Source organism: Aulonocara stuartgranti (assembly GCF_965226115.1).
Source record: "Aulonocara stuartgranti genome assembly, chromosome: 13".
In the NCBI taxonomy this organism is placed as follows: Eukaryota; Metazoa; Chordata; class Actinopteri; order Cichliformes; family Cichlidae; genus Aulonocara; species Aulonocara stuartgranti.
Window position 1 is genome coordinate 22,713,565 of NC_138949.1, and position 22,093 is coordinate 22,735,657.

The 22,093-nt window shown below is 39.6% G+C and overlaps 1 protein-coding gene across 1 annotated transcript; it reads left to right on the forward strand.

Annotated features, from left to right (window-relative positions):
* Window positions 1-696: 696 nt before the first annotated feature.
* On the forward strand, window positions 697-20,261 carry LOC309720691 (coiled-coil domain-containing protein 6-like). The gene is made up of 9 exons (XM_082557828.1): window positions 697-1,055; window positions 2,153-2,302; window positions 4,188-4,316; window positions 4,902-5,005; window positions 6,156-6,316; window positions 10,242-10,398; window positions 12,411-12,511; window positions 13,705-13,826; window positions 18,921-20,261. Exons 1-9 carry the CDS (start codon window positions 801-803, stop codon window positions 19,122-19,124), a joined length of 1,383 nt encoding a protein of 460 aa, XP_082413954.1. The 5' UTR covers window positions 697-800; the 3' UTR covers window positions 19,125-20,261.
* The last annotated feature ends 1,832 nt before the right edge of the window (window positions 20,262-22,093 follow it).

Genomic DNA, 22,093 nt, shown 5'->3' on the forward strand with positions numbered 1-22,093 from the left:
AGTAGTGCATCTTCCCAGGAATTGGGCAAATTACCAGAATTTGCCGAATCGATGACTCAACCATGTCATCATAAAAGAACCAGAACAACACCTAAGGAACTTCTGGAAGGTCTGTATCTCATTACAACTCTACCAGAAAATCCAGAAGGAGAATGTCTGGCCATCAGTCCATGCACTTGCACATGCACTTGGGTTATACAGAAGAACAATGATCCAAAATACACCAGCAAGTCCACCTCTTAATGGCTCCAAAAAACACAATGAGAGTTTTGGAGCAGCCTAGTCAAAATCTGGAATTAAATCTGATCGAGATACTTCGGCACTACTCTGGTTATCTTTGTCTAATATTAAAGCATATTTGATGATCTGAAACATGTAAGAGTGAAAAATATACAAAAAGAAAGAAGTCCAGAAGGCCGGGAAATATTATTTCACAGTATTGTATAAAATGAGCATAATGTCATATTGTCAACACAACAGCTGACAAGTAAACACTGTATAAGTAGGGTTATACAGTGTTTACTTGAAGGATGTTGTCGTGTTAGGCATAAAACGTGGTTTAGGGTGCGGTGTTGTGTCTTAAGTTTCCCATTTTGCTGGCAATCCTGTCTCGGATTGGGTTTCCAAAGATGCATTTCATGTTATGGGTGTATTAGGTAGTACTGGAGACATCCTGCTGGGGGTGCTATACCGTTAGGCGGGTGCAAGGCTACGCAGTGTACCATTCTGCTGTCTGCGCTCCTCAAACGCTGCAGCTGCCGTCGTCTTCTCTTCTCCACCACACACACCGTCGCACAGCCATGGCGGACAGCGCAAGCGAGAGCGACACCGATGGAGCGGGGAGCAGCTCCGCCACCCCGATGTCGTCCTCCGCTTCAAATTCGGGGAAACCGAGCATAGTCATTTCACAGTTTCGTTTGGAGGAACTGACCAACCGACTGGCCTCGTTACAGCAGGAGAATAAAGTTCTTAAAATTGAGCTGGAAACATTTAAACTCAAGTGCAAAGCCCTGCAGGAGGAGAATCGGGACCTCCGCAAAGCTAGCGTCACCATTGTGAGTAATGTTAGCTAGCTAACTAGCGAGATGCTATCCCCACCCCGTTTGCTGTTTTGCATTTGACAGAGTAAGTTAGCGCTAGCGAGTGTTGTTTGATAAAAGCTGAATGAGTGCTACGTGGAAATGTTACCTGAATTCGGCCCTAATTCTTTGCTGTTATGTTAGCCCTATTAACATTAGCTACCTGCTAATTTAGCCAGCGGGACAACGTCTGCTAGATGGTCGAGCTGCGATATCTTGCTACTTTGCTTTGTGTTATTTTGTGTTGCTAATCGTGGCTAACGTTAGATGAACTGCTAACGTCAACCAGAAAAAAACGTCAAAAAATTGGGTGGGCACCTCACGATGCGAGTTAACAGATTGATTGTAGATGTGTGGTCAGCTGATTACTCACTGCTCGGCATTGTCACCACGCTATGGCCAACATGGATATGGTAACTGAGTGAAAATAAATAGCCCACCAGAAGCCTTGGCACCGACTGATGCGTCATATTTCTTCATGCTCGGTTAATCAGTCCTAGCTTCATAAAAATGTGTAACCGATCTGCTTGATAGATGGGGAAATATGTAGGCCAAACTTAGCGAGCTAGCTAAATGCCACGCTCTAAATGTCTGCAAACCCAACCACACTTTCACACTGTCCACCCTCTGTGTAAATTTGTGAAGCTTAACTAGCTGTTTGGCTTTTATAATCCGCGCTGTTTTTCATAACGGCCAACGAAGCAGAATTTATTTTTGAGGTCAGGAGAGATAAGGGATGGGTGAATTTGAGAGTGGCAAGGACGCATGTATCACAAGCAGTGTAATGCTAGCTGTCCCAACACATTTCTTTATCCGCCCCCCCAGCCCATGTTTCTCTCAGTCACCCATTGCTGCAATATCTCTTGAGTCATTTGAAAGAATTATGCTTCCTCTTTGGCTGGCAAGCATCACTGCAGCAGTCTTTATTTGATTGGTGCATGTTTCCCCTCACTGTCAGTAAGTTATAGTTTAATCAGGATAAAGGTGAAAACAGTGTGATGTGCCAGAAGCAAGAGTTTATGTCACTGATATCTCTTCTGTCGCTGTGTCTTTTTGTGTTTTCTGTCCCACAGCAAGCGAGAGCCGAACAGGAGGAAGAATTTATCAGTAACACCTTGTTCAAGAAAATCCAGGCTCTTCAGAAGGAGAAGGAAACCTTGGCAGTCAACTATGAGAAGGAGGAAGAATTCCTCACCAATGAACTGTCAAGGAAACTCATGCAAGTGAGTGATAGAAACAAGATTGGATGGGGAGGTGCACACTTTTAACGCACATTTTGGAGTTCTTTACGCCACACAGAGTGGAGAATAGTGTAACATTAGTTTAAAGTTTTCCCCTGTTATCTTACTGATCAAAAACGTCAGTGTGGTATATCGTTTCTTCATGCTGTGTTATGCAAATTTCTTAAGTATTGTTGCTCTTGTTCACGATGTGCGGGGTGCTTGTCTATGCACACAGCAGCTAGTGCATTATCATCAACTGCAATTCTACTTGCCTGAAGCCTGGAAAAGCTCAAGATGACTTCACTGCAGCTGCTAGCACGTCTAAATGACTCTCAAATTACTCTCCTCCTGTTGTCGGTTATTTGGTTCAGTCTGTTTTCCACATCGTATTTTCCCAACTACAGAGCATATAGCACTCGCTCTCATATTTTGAATAGATAGCTGTAGGGTGACTAATGGTTTGTTGATATCTAAAGAAGTAGGGCTGTGAAAGAGATGCATGCAAATGTCTTAGCAAAACCCGCTTAAGGTCATACAGATCTACTTATTTGGGCTTTTTTTATATTCCTATCTTAGAATTTAACATGCAACAGACTTGTATCTACTTATGTCGGTAGATTAGTTGCTTAAAAATTGGGGCGACAGATGGAAAAATCAACTGAATATCAAAACTTATAATACTGAGCATGCAAATGACTCTACGCAGAAGCATTTTTGGGACAAATTTTGTTTTATTTGGGTTTTCCCAGCCATTAGTTTTGCTCCACTTTTTAGCTGCATTGTCTGTATTTGAATAACCCAACAACACAAGCACCCCAGCCCTGATTTTAAACTTGTGCCTTGTATATTAAACATTCACATGACAATAGGCTGTGCTGAATATTATCTATTATCTTGTAAATACACCAAAAAACACCCCTGATAATGTAAAATTGAGACCTTAAAGGTGTACTGGGCTGCATACTCCTAATATCCCACCCTCTTCATTTTTGTTGATGGTACTGAAAACAACATTACCTATTTTAAAGGAAGCCGATGAAACTCTCTATTTTCCTCTAATACTTATTATTAGTGCACATGATACTAAACAGAGTCCCATCCAACATTGCCTTTGTTCTGGTGCCAGTCAGAAAGAGCCTCTGCTTACAGAAGAGCCTAGTAGAATATAATCTCTCTCCAAGGACTTCATAGTCTGGCATTTATTCTTGAGTCTGTTTATAATGTTCACACAGTATAAAGGGTTGGATTGCTTTAATAAAATAGTTTCTAGTGTTAACTGAAGCAAGGCACCTTATTAAAACAAAATGGTTAGTTTTAATTAGGAAAAAATGCCTGCACTTTGGGTGGGGCACAACTTGGTAACCTGGTTTTGCATCCAGGATACTGCAGAGCACTCGACTCTCCATGAATGGAGTCATTGTAAGTTTAAACAGACTGATGTTTTGAGGTTTTCTAGTTATTTTTCTCAACAGCATGATGGAAATGGTTATATTTCCCTCTCCATTTTTTTCCTTTAAGTGAATTTGCATCTCTTTCCCCATAATGAGTAATCAGTTATATAATCCATCACAGAGCTGTCCCATTTTGAATCAGCACTGAGCCGCACCCTTTTTCATGCTGGTGAACTGCCAAAAGTGATTACTTGGGTTGCCAAAACATTATTTTATATTGTCTGTTCTTCTGGGGAGTTTACCCTGAAACCAGTGGAATTGTCTAATGACGCTGTCTTTTATTATTATTTCATTGTATAAGCCGTGGTCATCTCTGTGGTCATCAAACAGCTTTTACATGTCTCATTGTGAGTTTGTTTTTCTCCGCTCCCTTTTTACTCATCTGTTTCTTCTCTTCATCTGTCAATGCACTGCTCTCTCCTTTTAAATTTTAGCTCCAGCATGAGAAGGCTGAGTTGGAGCAGCATTTGGAGCAGGAGCAGGAGTTCCAGGTTAACAAGCTCATGAAAAAGATCAAGAAAATGGAGAACGAAACCATTTCAAAGCAGCTAACCCTGGAACAGGTATGCTTATTATGGTAAAATGGGAAAGAATTGCTCATCCAGTGCAGTGCAGCCTATCCTTAAACTTCCATTTGTTCAGTCGCCATGGTAGAGTGAGATGCAAAAAATCTCAACGTCGTTTTTCTTCCCACTGAATTTTAAGTGGAAAGAACATTTTGGTCTGTGGCTGGGTCAAACCTGCTGAAGCCACCGCATAATGTCTCCATGCCCTGACAGGAGATGTGCAGGCATTCGTTGTTGGTACTCGCTTATTAACGTGTCAGATTGATGCAGTGCGATGCCACTGTGCATCTTGGCCAGATACAAATAGAACCAAAAGTTATTTCACCTTAAAATCTGCCTCAGCTTCTTAAAGACACCAATCTTAGCAATAAAATACAAATATTTACATTCTTAAACTACTTTAAAAAATCATTATGATATGTCATAATGCCATATGCTTCTAAGTTTTAGAATACAAACTCTGAACTGAGATCTTGGATTTGCGATACAGTGTTTTTGTACACAATCCTGAATGCTTGTGAATGCATTTCAACTTCAAGGTTTCTCTTTCTGCCACACTCTGCTTTATCTTTCGTTTTTCAGTTGAGGCGGGAGAAGATCGACCTTGAGAACACATTAGAGCAGGAACAAGAAGCTTTGGTCAACCGACTGTGGAAGCGAATGGACAAACTGGAGGCTGAGAAAAGGTGATGAGACATACTGTGCTGCTTTTTCTTTGGCCATATACATAATGATTAGATTAATTGTGGCCAAAGTTCAAAACGATGAGGTAAACATTTTAAAACTGACTCAGCTGAATACTTCCAAAAGAAGCTTCCAAAGTTTTTCATCTTTTATGACAAGCTAACATCGGCTTATCTTGGATTTCTTTATATGGTCTTCTATTCAGTGGGCAGATGAGTTTCCTTTGCTCTTTCCTGACAGTAAACGAATGCTTCAGTTTACTTTATTGTTGCCAACTTAGTTGCAACTCTTTTCCAGAAAGTGCCTTGTAGCACATGACACTTTTCTTTTTTTTAAAAGCACACAGCTCTTCTCTTGCTCTTCTCTTGCTCTTCTGCTGTTGGTGAGAGGAGAGTGTCAAGAGAGAGAGCGACACAAGCAAGTTTATTTTCCATTTCCAGCATGAACAGAAACAAATGTAGAATCACGAGAAACGTTGTTTACATACAATGATGATTGAGTTAACCGACCAGTGAGCATAAACGTGTGGGTGAAATGTCACTAAGTCATAACAGTTGCGTGTTTCTTTTTCCAATTGTTTGTTTTTAAAAAATTTCAAGACTTTTCTTTTGGAAAAACTGCCAAAATGGTAAGGTACGCTAAATATGCCATGAACTTGATGGTTTTAGCCCAATATCTTTAAAAAGAAAAGGCCAACTACAAACTGAAATGATAGTATTAAATGGAGGGAAAAAGACTTTTACTTTTCATTTTTGACTAAATTAATTTATACATTTACTAATGGGTTAAGTACTTGTTATATGAAAGAAATATATTTGTTTGCATTGTTTTATTTTATAGTTAGCATAAAAATGTGCCAGTGTACCTTTTATATTCATTGCTTGTCTGTGTAACACAAAAAAGTAATTAGTTTATTAATTTTAACTTAAACATTAAAATCAAATAAACAGCAATAAGTAACCTTTCTTTTAAATTGCAGTTTTATGAAAAATAACAGTAAGCTGAACTATTAATTATCTGTTTATAAAATTAACTTAAAGGTTATACATCTAATTTCGTTTTTTTTTTTAATACAAATAATAATAAATAGAACATTTTGAATAATAATAATAATCCTGTGTTTTGTTTTGTTTTTCCAATTTTCCAAACTAGAATCCTTCAGGAGAAGCTGGACCAGCCTGTGTCGGCTCCACCATCTCCAAGAGATGTTTCCATGGAAATCGACTCACCAGAGAACATGATGCGGCATATCCGCTTCCTGAAGAATGAGGTGGAGAGGCTTAAGAAGAGCTTGCGCACCACTGAGCTGCAGCGTAAGTGGCCACTCAACTTGTCACATGATCAGAAGGAAAGTCAGTCTGAAGGGAGAGATGCCCTCAAGTGTTGATTAAGGAAGTGGTTGGTAAAATTGATTCTTGGATAAGTGCTTGTGCGTGTTCACTTGGAAAAAACAGGATCCTCTCTAGCCTGGTGCCTCCATACTCATATTTCTGTAGATATGTTCTAATGCAATATACAGTCATGTTACATCATTATTTACTGGTCATATTACACTGGATGGAAAGCAGAAAAAGAAAGGAATGGAGCTGTACACTGTTAGAAAACAAAAAAAAAAATTCAACTTTATTGTCATTGCACATGTCATAGGTACAGGGCAACGAAATGCAAGACACTAAGAAAGGTTGTAATCCATAATCGATTCCTTCTTTTGAAATGGTTAACCTGAACTCTGTTCTTAATCTAGTTGACTCTCGTTATTTTGCCCCAAAAGGAAGCAGTGTTACAAGTGCTTACATGTGCCCTTCCTTTTATTAAAAGAAAAAGAAAATATTGGTGACTGACAACCTGTCAGAATATTACCATGAACATGTTTAATGGATGGATGTTTTCCAGATGCCACATTTTGAAGCCATAGAGTTAGTGTTCCGGTCACACCCAAAAAATATGATCACTGGATTACTTGGTTATGGTTCACGGTGATCTGACCCAGCCTTCACGGAAAGCTTTATCAAAGAGGAAGGTTTTGCATCTCGCTCAAATTTAGAGAGGGTTTTTGTCTGTATGTATACTGTGAAAAGTATTGGTCCCATCACAGAACCCTGTCGAATTCCATGACTAACTGCTGACTCGTGATATCGTCATTATCACTTAGTTTATAATTATAGGGAGTAGAGCAGGGCGATATGACCAAAAATATTTATCACGATATACATTTGAAAATTTGCAATAACGATATAACTGACGATATAATTGGCACTAGACAAAATACTTTACAACTCCTCAACTTTATTAGTGCAAAAAGCCATCAATGTATTTTCACTTAAACAAGCAGCTTTTTTATGTGCATTAAAGTTATATAAAAAATTAACAAATGCAAATTCCTTGCTGACAGTTTAACCAAAAGGCATTTCCAGTGGAAATTGGCCGACATATCCTCAGCATAACCATGTATAATATCCACAAAACTTAAAAAGAGGTTATACACACACAATACGGTAATAGTATGTTGAAGCACAGTACGTATCACTCCGCGAGGCTCCTGTCTACGATAGCCGTAATGCTCCGACAATCCATCAAGCAGTGCGGCTTCGTAGTTTAGCAAAGTCGTACTGAAACATTTGACAGATTTTCGAGCACTGTGTACCACATAAAATCGTTTCCAGGTCAGTAAACACAACCAGAATTCATACATAAGGCACACGGGATTATAAGGGGCACTGTCGATTTTCAGAAAAATCAAAGGATTGATTTTAAGTGTGCCGTATTTTCCAAAACACATGGTAATAACGACGGCCCGCTAGCATGCGCTACCAAAAATAGTGCTTTGTTGTGTATCTGACGGACGAAAGCCAAACCAGTTCCACACCACAGAAGTTGCAGTATTTTTACAAAACAATTCTGGTTCATCCGTTTCATTCAACGATCCACTTTCGCTCTTCTCATTCTGCGTCGCCGCCACGTGCGTATGTAAACAAAGGCACTGCGCATGCGCGTTTTACCCATATTCTATCGCGATATTTCATTTTCTTATTGTTGCCCAACATTACACCGGTATTACTGTGAACGGTATGATATAGCCCAGCCCTAATAGGGGAGCAGTAGGAAAACTGTGAGCAGTTAATCACAATCCAAATGATGCATGTAAAAATGCAACCAGACTTCGGATCTTGTCTCACACAAAATGATCTTGTGGATTGTTATTTTCTTCTTTATACATAACTGCTTGTGGCTGGAGTGATCTGGTGGTTTAATAGAGGCAGCCTTGGGCATTAGAGCATTTGATTTATTTTTTTTTTTCCTAGGATGTGGAGTAATACTAGAGCACTGCATTTGGTTGCAGACATTGATAACAGCTTGTTTTACGGCTTATTTAAAAAGTACCAACACTACATGCGATATAAGATTTTTTTCATATCACGATATGTTTTTTTCATTTCAGGCGATAACGATATATATCACGATATAAGCCAAATAGCTATATTTGTAAGATTTAAATGTGCCGTTGCTCACAAGTAAAATGTGAAATAATCAGCAGCTTGTTTTGATTTAAATATTTATTTCCCATAATAAGTTCAACAGGGCAGATGTACATAAAATGAGGCTCCAGTTTCAGATAAATAAAGGCAAATATTACAAACTACACAAAAGGTAGCTGCTAAAGCGTTTAAGTTTCAAAGTAGAACAAACAAAACAGACTACTAAATTGTCAGTTCCACTTAGAAACAAAATATTAATTCTAAAAATAAATCTTAGTTTATTTTACAGAAGAAGAGACAAAATTGACTAACTTATATAATATTGCTTTGGAAGCGCTGTCTGAGAGACATGTTTATGTCCAGGGAGTTGGTAACGAGGTTCCATTACCTTAATTAGCTGCTTGAATCCTTCATTGTTGACCGTGTTTATTGGTAGCATGTCTTTAGCAAGACAGTAAGCTATGGCATTCGTTCTGTTGCTATGTCTCTTAGCTTTTTTGACGCTGGAGAAAGCCGACTCAATTGACTGTTGCTGCTTCACAGGGATTCCCCTGGTTGTTTTTGATGACGAATTAGCGCTTTCAGTCAGAGATTGAGCGTGCTCCTAGTGGGTGGCACTGCTTCAGGTGATAAAAAAGGTTTGCTGTATTTCCAGACTTTGTGGGAACATGCTTTCGGCACAATTTACAGTGCGCGTTACTCTGTTTTTTTGTCAGACTTCAGATAGCCGAAATACCTCCACACTACAGAACTTCTCTGGCCTTTCCTTTCGACAATCTCTCCGGCATTGCAACCGTCATCTGTGTTCTCTTCGGTAACCTGGTCACCCAAGCTCTCGGTTGATTTTTCTCTAGTCAGCACGCTCATTTCCTCCATTACCCGGCCGGCACGGCGGCTGGATGCTTCCCAAACAAATACACATGTGTGCCTTGGCACTTGAGCTGTACGTAACAAGTCACATGACGTGACGCTGCGGCTGTGATTGGTTCGGCTCTGCGCCGCTTTTCTTATTGGCTATTCATTTTTTTTTGTTTTTTTTTTATAAGAGGAAGAGAGAGAGAGAGAGAGAGAGAGATGAGGTCTATCGCAATAGTGTCATTTTTCTATCGAGAAAAAGTTATTTCGCAATACATATTGTTATCGTTCTATCGCCCAGCTCTAGTTAATGCCAGAGGAGGTTTGGACCTCTGCTGTTGAGTCAGCAGAGCTTTGGGAGCCTTTAGGTTCTGTGTGCTTCAGTATTTGGTGACATTGTACAACTTTACTTGGTCTGCCGCTTTGAGCCCGAGTCGCTGTGGTTCTTAAACACTTCCGCTTTATTATAACACCACTTACAGTTAGACATTTGATTTCTATACACCTGTAGCAATGAGACTGAAAGCCCAGGTTTTCCATATATTTTTTTGTTTTTCAGAAAGCAAGAAGTGATAAAGATTGATCATTGTGGCTATGGTTTGATTTTGCCACTAGGTGGGGATGTCAGACCAGCCTTAAACACGTGCTCCCAAAGCTAAGCCAAGTGACAAGACACCAGAAATACTGAAGCTTGTTGCTTGCATTACTCTTAGTTGAGATTGTTTTGGACCTACTTTCACTTTTTTCCTAAAATGACAACAATGTATTACACAAGAAAACCAGGTTACATTCACAGCTCTTAAAGAGAGGGTATTATGTTATGCTAGGAGTAGTGCAGGTGTAATTTGTGTTATTGTATAGTAATAGTGCGATTCTGTCAAGTTTAAATCCCAATGTTCACTTTCAGATACAGAGAAACGTGCCCAGTATATAGAGGAGGAGCGACACATGAGGGAGGAGAACATCCGGCTGCAGAGAAAGCTTCAGAGAGAAATGGAGCGCAGGGAGGCCCTGTGTAGACAACTGTCGGAGAGTGAATCCAGTCTGGAGATGGATGATGAGAGGTAGGTGCAACAAACATAGAAAGATGATCAAAAAGTTCACAATAATACACAAAGTCATACATACCAGCAAATAAAGAGAAAATGGAAAAGAGTTAAATGGATTGAACTATACACTGGAGCTCGATGTTTCTTAGAGGCATTTGGCTTCACTGGGCATTTATACTGCTGACATAGCCAGCTGGATAAAGGGACCTGTGAGAATCAAAAGATGAGGGCACAAAAGTAGGGCAAATGCAAATGACAAAAGGCGTGTTTTCCACAACGGCACACAACAATTGGTCTTCCAGTAGGCAGTCATTGTTGCTGTTAAAAAGGCCTGCTTGTGATAAAGCAAGGTGACAACATGGTGTCTGGTAACTTTTTGGCTGGCTGTCAGACACAAAAAACACAGAGCTTAAATCAGTTCCGCATTCCTTGGTGTTTCATCTTAATTGTAAAAAAATGCTTCTTTTTTTTTTCCTAATGAATGTTTAACATTGACCTGCAGATTCAGGTCATGCTATCGCTGCCACGTTTACTTCTGATACATGTAGAAAAGTCAAAATAATTAGCAGTAGCTTTGTTTGGTTTGGAAAGACCTGCGCTTTCTTGATGAAACTTAAAAGAAACCAAATTTTGGCTTAAATGGTCCTTACAGACTTCCTTCTGTTTGTGAGTGAATGGTCCATTTGAACTTTGTGCAATCCTTTCTACTCCTGGGACCAATTAACCTTCAGACACAAGTTGTACCACATGGTCCTTCTTTTTATTCAGAAGTGAAAACAAGACCAAGTAGTTTGGGGTGGCTTCAAGGTTTATGTTTACTAAAACAAAACAAACACTGTTGCACTTCACTGAGTATGGGGTCATCCACCAGATTTTTGTTTTTTAAACATACCAACTCTTCCTACTATTGCTGATCAAATTGGCTCATTGTGTATGATTAAACATAACCAAATACAGATTCCACTGGTTTAATGCTTTCAGTTAAATCAGTTTAGTAGCATGTTGAAAGACAAAGTTGTTTACAACATTAAATCAACTTTCTGCATTTTGTCTCCTTCCGCAGTGGCAAGATGGTGTAAAACAAACCCCCACCATTTTCCCAGAACTAGAAATTGTAATGTTTAAGAAAAACAAATGTATGTAAAACACTATCCAGTTCAAGTTTCTTTATTGTTGTGTACCTGGTTCAGGCCTCTGTATCAGATGCATGGGTGTCACTCATCTTTCAAGTCGGAGTGCAAGGATCACACAGCTAACTTTTTTTTAAAGTTAGTTACACTTTAATGTTATTAAAGTGTAACTAAAAACAAAACAAAAAAAAGAGAGAAAATAATTATAACTTAAAAAATATTTATAGAGCAAATATCCTTGCATATGCCCTACACGAGGTAATACTTTAAAAGATTCAAACTCACTCTGAAACTAATAAAAAATATACATTTTCAAAAAATTAAAAGCTAAACTGAAATGAGCAAACCTAGAGAAACTAAACCAAATGAAAAATAAGGGTCAGAACTAAATAAAAAATAAAATCTAATTTGAAAACACAAAATTGTAATAACTGATGTGCTTCCAGTACCTCTGAATGTTAGTTGTTGCATACAAAAGCTGAGGAGGAAGAAGAAAACAGGGCTCTAAATAGCTTTAGTATATGGCCATTTCAAAGAAGCAGCATATGGCAGTAAAATCTCAGTTTATATTAAATCTTCCTGATTATCAGTAAAAACTTTTGTTAATTTTAGGAAAAAGCTTTTTTCTGCATGCACAGGATGCTCCTTTGATCACACTCAGACGTCGACATCAGTATCTTCTCCTTAGGAACTTGAAAATGTATCGTGTTTTTCTCCCATACAAAATAAGCCAAATTGAGCACTTTCAGAAGCCCACTTTGAGTAGCCATACAGAAGCTTTTCACATTGCATCTCAAGGAGTAACTGTCATCATTGATGTAGCACTTTTTGCCTGTTTAACACATTACAATATGCTTGGATTGCTTTTTGCATTACAAAAATATGTCGTACTTTTAGGTACTTCAATGAGATGTCTGCACAGGGTCTGCGAGCCAGGACCGTGTCCAGTCCCATCCCTTACACTCCCTCTCCCAGCTCCAGCCGACCAATATCACCAGGTAGGTAAAAACACAACAATAAACGGCCTTTGATAGCGATTAATACAACTTTTTGCCAGACAGCAAGCTTTATCTTTGTTCCAGCTTTTATCTTAAAATCTTGTAGGTACTCTGTCAAATCAAGACCACACAATTACAGCTTAATTGTCACACTGCATTTTATATAAGCTTCGTGCTCAGGTAGAACTTTGCTGCTCACTGTGAGCCTGACAGGCCATGATGTGGGGTTTACACTGAATACTATCTAGAAGTCCGCAGAGCTTTCGTTTTTGTTTTTTTCCCCCTGATGAAAAAAAGATGATAAATAAAGACTAAAATCATAATGACATGTATTGAAGCCTTGAAAATGAAAATATTCTGGAGAGACGAGATCCAAGCAGAGCTAAATGGTCTAGAAAGTCAGACAAGCACATTTGCCCTGCCCTGGGAAAGAGTACAGCTTTTTTTGGTTTTGTTTGTTTTGAAAATGTGATAAAATGTCAATGTTTGGGAGAAAGAAAAGAGCAAGACGTATAGACACATTTCACATTTGATGTCAATGAAAATAAGACTCTTAGTGAACATGTGGAGCAGCTAAAAACACAAACATTCTCATCCTACACTTTATTTTATTAAACTTAATCAAATTTAGATTTTGTCTACTACAATCCTATTTTGTCGACTAAAATGAGACTTAAACTAAATGTCAGAAAACTGAAATGAAGTCAAAATCTGCTCTCAAATTTAACACTGGTGGATACGCTCCTAGCTTACTGATCTTGGCACTATAGGTAATTTAGTAAAGATTATTATTGGATAAATGACCATTTGCAAAAGTATAAAAAGTACAGGAAAAAATAGAAGAATAAAATAATAATTGTTAGTATAATAAAAGGGAGAGCACCATCATATTTCAGTCACCCTTACTCTCTTTAGGCACAGACCTAATGCTAAAAATAGTGCAGAAAAAAATTAACATTCATTTCTGGTCTGCGTACTAGTTTATGATACAATAAGGTATGATATCAAAGTAAATATTTGGTCAATGATAAAACAGTCATCCTGTGCCGGGACACTGCCAGCCACAAAGAACTTCCCTCTTATATCGACGTAATCTTGGAGTGAGTATTGAGGAGGAAAATGAAAGTGTCTAGAATTGATGTTAACTTTTAATAAAATGTCTTTCTCCCTCTGGCTGTCTCATTTGCTTACAGGTCTCTCATATGGCACCCACACAGTTGGCTTCACTCCTCCAGCTACACTGTCCAGAGCTGCCATTTCCCACTACAACACCCCCGCCCTGCACGTCCACGGAGGCTCCTCTCATGCCGTAGCAGTAAGTGACACCACCCACATCATCTTTTAGAAAATTATTGAGAATTCACACGTTTTTGTTTTATTTTATATATTTATTTATTTTTTAAACCAGATTTCCGGCAGGTTTCTCAATTAATCATCAAACAAAATTTCTGACCAATAAACTCAAAACTAGTTGCTCTGTAAAGGAGTAAACAATTGACAATAAAAATAATAGGTGTATAACCTTTCGTATTATAAAATTATTTCAGTTTTATGGGGGTATAAAGATGTTTTCCAGTTCAAGTACATAGAAATGATCAACAAGTTTAATGATTAAAAGTTGTGTTAATTGTGACTTCATAAGAGCAGCAGTTTGCTCTGAGTCAGCATGATCTTTGAACTATATTTAATCAGTGAGCTGCGTCCATTAAATGAACCTTAAATGAGGACACCCACGTGGAGACATGTACTGCCTGTTGTTTTGTTAAATTTACTGCCCTGTCTATATTTTTTAATGTCAAGGCTAGCTCTATTGATAATACAGTACTCTTCAGCATGGTGGATCTTTAATGCAACAACGACTATGACGTTAACTGTCACTTTTCAGTGGTTATTTAAAGGTCTAACCTGTTTACACTCCCATGTCATGACTTTCAGATATTACAGTCCTTAAAATGAGTATAAGTAGGAGGAATAAAACTGTGTGTGTCCACCAGTATTCACTCAGTAGAGGAGTCTAGATTTTGACTCTCAAAGAATACTGGCTTCTGCAAACATTGTTTGTATTGTTGGCATCAATACTAGAACTTACTTAGCATAACTCGTAAATGTCCTAAGTTCCAATTAGCTGTGTGTCCATCTCTTCAGCACACTGATAACTAAAACAACACTGACTTATCTATTTATATTTATTAATAAGATATAGATATGTTTAGTAATATTTTACACCAGGGGCATGGTTTGAACCTGTTTCTATTATGCCTCCTATCCAAAAGAGCATCACAAAGTCATAAAATATATAAATATCTCACCAGTGTTTCCCCTGACATTACCTTGGCAAGGCTGGTTTTGATGAAAATATCATTAACTATAATACTGCTATAGTAGTTATACTGTGGAAGTTTTATTTAAAGCAGAATCATTTCATAATTTAAAAGTGAAAGTAAGAAGAAATGTGGATTCGGTTTGGGGTAATAATGTGTGGTGCACACAGCGCTGTTCTGATAGTAGTAATGTGTGTGTATATAGAGTTGTTACATAAACAAACGGATGTCATAATCCTTATCAACTAAAGTGGGAAATGAGCTGGGGTGTGTAAATTGTGACAGACTGCTCACAAAGTGAATGATTACTGTTAGGTTTGTATGTCTGTTTACAAAAAAGTACTCGAATTAAGTTCAGCCACCCTGTTGATTCAGTAGTGATATTTGACCTCGAGAACACAATGATGATACAAAATTACCATCAACAATCCCCTCGATGATTGTAAACATTGTCTGCCGTACACACACACACACACACACACACACGCTATGTACCAGTTGTTGTATTAAGTATGGAGTTAGCATTGTGCATGTTTGTGTGGTTTATTTTTAGGACTTAAGCTAATGATGATACATAATACTCTACCTCACACAAGAGGAGATGTGAGGGAGAGTAGTCTCGAGCAGTGGCACACAACAGGTCTGCCCTTCCTACCTTAGGCTGGACATTCCCAGTCGAAGCCCCCGTTTAATACACGCAGTCTGCCAGTCTCACCATCAAGAGACTGGGATGCAGTACGCTGAGCTTATTTGACTACAGAAAACTGCTGGCAGACAGTGGAGACATAGTTCGGTGTGGTGGACACTGAATCACATACTGGCGCCAGATGAAATTCACAGCTGGGACCAGTTGATTCCCAGGCTGCCCTGCTCCCAGAAAGAATATCCAGGCTATTTGCAAATATGCTTCTTCCAGACTGGCCTTAATTAGTAACACAGACCACTACATCACATCTGGGCAGATCTGCTGTCCAGGCATGCTCATTACAAAGATTGGGCTATTATGGAGTAGATGCGGATCACTTAAAGAGAAAAGGCATCTTCAGTCATTCATGCACTGTTTGCCCCAGGGCATGTCAGAGTTCATGCTTGCCCATTGTATTGATGGTATTTTCTCCACTGGCTTTTTCTTCATCTGAAGAACAGCAGCAGCACATGTTGCATCCTGTTTATGCTTGACAAATTTATGCAGAACTAAGAGTTTATGGAGAAGTGATCAACTTTTCATTTTCTAGGGTACGTTATTACAAACCTACAGCTCTCACACTGGATTATGAAGGCATTTGGTTTATCCTGTCCAGGTCAGGGTCTGTGTTTTCCAGTGGACCTGCAAGCTAATTCCACATGGGGTCTGTTACTCAGGTGTGAAGTAGGTTTCAATCAAGAAAATCCACGCACTTGCAGGCTTATGCTCTGCCCTTCACATTTGTCCTGTTTTATAAACTTCCAGTTTACAAAATGGGATAAAAACTGGAAAGCAGCTCAGGTAATACTCAGTTCTTGGTCTTCGCTTGAACTTTTTAAGATTGTTGGAGATAAGCTCTTCTGGCAATATGGGAGCCTCCATATTTCAAAGTGAGAAGTAAAATGCTAGGAATGATAGTTTTGGGTTACTTGCGTAACCCTGGTCCTCAGAATAACATGCCTGAGATGTCTCCCCAGACTGACTATTGCAACGGGCATTAAAGTTTGGCATAATGGGATGGTTTAGACTTAAATCCTTCTGAGGAACAGACAGGGAGGCATAAGACTGAGTGAGACTGCTCTGAGAAGGGTTGTGCCATGCTGGTACAGTGTTATAGTTATTACCTGGATTAAAAATGTATGTAGGGGGCGTTTTTTTTTTTTTTTATTAAACTTTACTCCTGATTGTTGGATCTCATTTATACCTCTCTCCTAGCATTCTCCCTGTTTAGAATAGAATAGAATAGAATTCAACTTTATTGTCATTGCACATGCACAGGTACAGGGCAACGAAATGCAGTTTGCATCCATCCAGAAGTGCTTTAGTGATATAGATATATTACAATATATATTAGCAATAATATAGATATGTGAGTATATTACAGAAATGGGTCTATTATGGTATGTTATAATGTACACGGTATGAAGTATGTTGTGAATATTCTATAACTATAAGTATGTACAGGCTGTAGTGAGTACAAGCTATGTACAGGATATGAACAGGATATAAATATGAAAAACTATACAGAATATGAAATAAATAACTTTACAGAATCTGGGATATACAGCTATACAGAAATGGGAACTATGCAAGTTGTAAACAGTTGTAGGATTAAAAATTATCGAATGTACAGAATGATTATTTACACAGAGCTATACAGTAGTGCAGTTAAGATAAGTGAGGGTGTAGATAGTTTCTACAGAGGCTATATAAAGTGCTAGTGGTTGTGAGTGGTGGTTCAGTCCATGTTATTATTGTGTTTGAGGGTACAGTTGTCCATTGTGGGTGTGTGTATGTTCAGTCCATGAGTTTAACGTGGGTCAGATGTCAGGAGGCAGAGTTCAGGAGTCTGACAGCTGTGGGGAAGAAGCTGTTCCGGTACCTGGTGGTCTTAGTCCGGAGGCTCCTGTGGCGCCTCCCAGAGGGCAGGAGGGTGAAGAGTCCATGTGATGGGTGACTGGGGTCTTTGATGATTTTCCCAGCCCTTTTCAGACACCGCTTCCTGTAGATGTCTTTTATGGCAGGAAGTGGTGCTCCGGCGATGCGCTGGGCAGTTTTCACGACCCTCTGCAACGCCTTCCGGTCCGAGGCAGAGCAGTTCCCGTACCAGACTGTTATACAGTTGGTCAGGATGCTCTCGATGGTGCAGCGATAGAAGTTCACCAGGATGTCTGAGGACAGGTGGTTCTTCCTCAGAGTCCTCAAGAAGAAGAGGCGCTGGTGAGCCTTCTTGACCAGCTTGGAGCAGTTGGTCGTCCAGGTGAGATCCTCGGAGATGTGGACTCCCAGGAACTTGAAGCTGCTCACACGCTCCACAGCCGTCCCCTTAATGTGGATGGGTGGATGTGGGTCAGCATTCCTCCTGTAGTCCACGATGAGCTCCTTGGTCTTCTCGGTGTTAAGCAGCAGGTTGTTTCTGTCGCACCACTCAGCCAGACGATCCACCTCCTCCCTGTAGGCGGCCTCATCGTTGTCACTGATGAGGCCAATCACCGTGGTGTCATCTGCAAACTTAATGATGGTGTTGGAACCATCAGCAGGTCTGCAGTCGTGGGTGAAGAGGAAGTAGAGGAAAGGGCTCATCACACAGCCTTGTGGTACACCGGTGTTCATTGTGATGGTAGATGAGCAGCGGTTATCCAGCCGGACATGTTGGGGGCGGTTGGTCAGGAAGTCCAGTAACCATTTGCAGATGAGGGAACTGATACCCAGGTCTGTCAGTTTCCTGATGAGTTGTGAGGGGTGGATTGTATTGAATGCTGAACTGAAGTCTATAAACAGCATTCTGGCGTAGGTGTTGTTGTTGTCCAGGTGTGAGAGGACAGAGTGCATTGCGATGGAGACTGCATCCTCTGTGCTCCTGTTCCGGCGGTATGCGAATTGGTGGGGGTCCAGGGTGGGGGGGAGACAGGATTTGAAGTGTGCTAGGATGAATTTACTTTCTGTTCTTCTATGTGGATGTTACAAACCACTGTCTCCATTTAGCCCCTACAAGAATTTTTAGGGAAATGACTGGCTGGGAAATCAGAACCTCGAAAAGATTACTTTTTTTCCGTTTATTCCATTTGTCAGTTTAGAATTGCTGTTATCAGGTCTTGATGAACAGCTCAGTAGGGGAAACATGTAATCTTGGCATTCATGATCTTTTTCCTGCAGTCGTTTGTAACTCTGGGAGCACAGTCCCACAAAAAGAGTTGATATTTTCACAATTACCCTCCTTGGCTATGTCTGGGAACAATTAAACGCATAAACTTTTTAAAAATGTATTGATAAAACAAAATTTCTCCGAATGTCTGTTTGCCATAAACTCTATTTTCTGCATGACATTTTTAGAATTCTGTCATCTGGTTGTGATTTACAAGCAATCTGTGTTTATTCGTTTCTTTCTCCTTTTGTCAAACAGCGGCCTTCCCCAAGAAGAAGCACCAGCCCTGACAAATTCAAACGTCCAACACCCCCACCCTCCCCCAACACACACTCAGGGGCCCAACAGGCTCAGCCTCCGCTACCCCCGCCAGCTCAACCCATGGTCCAATCCATGTCCTCCCCGGCAGCCATGTCACAGCACGCATCAACAGCGCAGCAGCAGCCTCCCTCCCAGCCTTAAAGCCACACACACACAGTCTCTGTCTTTGCGCGTGAGCGCGCCCACTGAATGCCACGATGCTAATGCAGCAGCTTCCATCATTACCAGCTCTGGAAGTGAAGTTTCTTACTCTGTACCAACTCAACAAAAGACGCAGCTTCAAAAGTTTTGGAGGGAAAAGAAACAAGATAGCTACTCGCCTTCAGTGAGGCTATCTGCCTGCCAAATCTTCATGTGGCGTTACTTAACTTCTCTTAAAAGGAATGGATAATTGAAAAATAATCACTTCTGGGATTTGTAGGATAATTATCTGTTCCACCTTTTGTCTTGTACATGTTTTTTTTTTTCTTTGCTTGGGACTTTAGCTGGTTGGAATTGTTGTTGTGGCGCTTCTAAGATAGCACAAACAGCACATACAGTATGTTTCATGGTTATGTTTTACGATAGGTTGGATGTTTCGATCGATCGATGGATGGATGTATGGCTAGAGAGTTGGATGGCTAAATAGATGGATGTGGTCAATTATTTTCATGCCTATAATATGACACTTGATTGCAGTAATGTCCTCCACTCCAGATCACCCTCTGTCATTAAAGCAGTGTAAAACAGTTCACCACAACCCCAAGTTTAACGTGGCTTTGATTAGGTCAACAAAACGGTGTCATAGAAGAGTGCTAGGAGTTTCTCCATTATAATAGGGCATTGATCAAACGGTGCTTGCAGCACAGGTATTTTAGTTTGTGTAAGCATTCAAAGATCTGCTGCTCCTATGTTAAAATGAAAAGGAAAAAAAGCATCAACGAGGATGGACACATAAACCACAGATAAATGTCGCCTTTTGAGGTGTTTGAAAATATAGTCTGAGGTGTTACAACTTAGTCATGTACTCAGTCTCTTCTCTGATCTTCTCTCTCTGGTGTATTTCTGAAAGCTTCTGTCATCCTTATGGATATTCCCATCAGAAAAAAAAAACAATGCTCTTTACACTAAATATACATACTGCGAAAACATTCTAAATGAATGGTACTGTTGAACTAAATTTCTATGTATGATTAAAGCTCTTGAGATGACAACTTCTGTTTTAATTGTGAATTTTATGAATATCGTTTGATACTCCGTTGTAATGTAATAACTGTGGGTGTAAAACTGATAAGCAAACCTGGAAGACAATCTTTTTTCTTTTTTTTTTCTTTTTCACTTTCACACCTGCGATTTGATGCACTTGCTTAATTTAACAAAACATTTCAACAGGCTCAAAAATGCATCATCTTTTTGTGTATTTAACTTCACTGGAATGTTTCACTGTGGTAGTTATGAGAGTCTGACAAATCTCTGAAGTAGTTGATGGAAAATGTTTGTGCCTTAAATAAACTGCACCAACAAAGCTCACAACCTGGAACAGTAGAAACATTTTTATATTTTTTTTATATTCACCATTTAACATTATAGGGCAGTATGCGTTTATGAGCACAGGTAGGTACACTTCAACACAGGTAAGACTGCTAAGGGTTAATGTCTTACCAAAAATGGCTCAGTGAATATGATAGATTGCTGTAAAAGTTTGCAAAGGCTGACATTGTTCCCCCCTCTACAGACACCAGCAGGTCAGCTGCCACTTACTCAGTCTCCCACAGTGGATTTACGGTACACTTATAGTTCCTAGAGGATATAATGACTGGTGATTCCCCAACTTCCTCTAAAGTGTGTCACTATGAGGGTGACTCTTGAAATGTCCCCAGAGAAATGCGTGGATAAACATGGCTATTTATGTTTAACGGCAGAATAATAAATCCTAAAGACTGCTGTGGTCCTCTGACAACTTTGCTATTCTGCTAAAACGACACTCCCTCTGATATGATGCTCTTAAACTCTGTGCTTATCTGGATTATTTATAGTGATCTTTAGAGGACTGAACTTGTGAACATGATATCAAATTGATAAAAAATGAACTTCTAAATCTACCTGTTAAATATGTTCAAATTTTAACTGCTATTTCAGTCTGATATTAAAATGGTTGGTAGATCAGCAATTTGCGTGGCCAGCCATGCTGCTAACTACAAATTGAAATAAAGATCTTTTATCCTAAGATGTTAATCTGTTGCAACAACCACATCATGTGATGTCCTCTTGTATAGATCTGCTGACACTCCACTGCGCCAGTGTCTGATTTTCATTTCCTACTACACATGGTTCTAACCGGTTTCAACTGGATGGAGACCGGAGGAGTGGTTTCCATAAATCAGTCATTCCAGGATCATTTAACACGGTAAACCTTTGTAATGTGGGTGCAATAACCTGGCGTGGGAAGAGAACAGGACAAGGATGACAGCCTGCAAAACACATTAGACTTCCATTAGGTCTCCGCATGTAACTGTTCCTGTTCGCACATACACTCAGCTTAATCTCACCAAAATCAAAATACACATCTCATCCTAAGAGTGACATAAGTATATCTTTATTTGAAGGCTTGCTGAGAGTTCTGGCACAACTAAAGTGGATCCTGTGTTTTTCTACTGTGGTGCGGTGTTCTCACTTACTGCTAAAGCCAGCAACCTGAACTAATCCAAGCATGAATCCGTACTGGAAGCTCAGGGTGGCAATGCTGGGTGTTAAAGTGGCCTTTAACCTCTGCAGCTTTATGGAGCTAGGATGGCCAAACCACCCAAGATTTATCCAGACTGCGGGGTGGCGCTGTGTGCTTACACCTGCCAAGCCTCTTACGGAAAGGCACAGCGGGCCGCTGAATCTCAGGTGTCATAAAAGTGTTAGATAAAAAGACAAGCTATTAAACTAAAGTCAGCACACATAAATCTCACGGGAACGTGTGAGTATACTAAATGAGCTTTGGGTGAGTAATGTGAGCATAATGTCTCAATGAGACTATTTTCAAAATACATTTCTTTATATTTGAATATGGGATATACATTACAAGACATTACTTGTAAAGAACAAAATGATTGCTCAAGCCCACACACAGTGTTTGGGGTTAA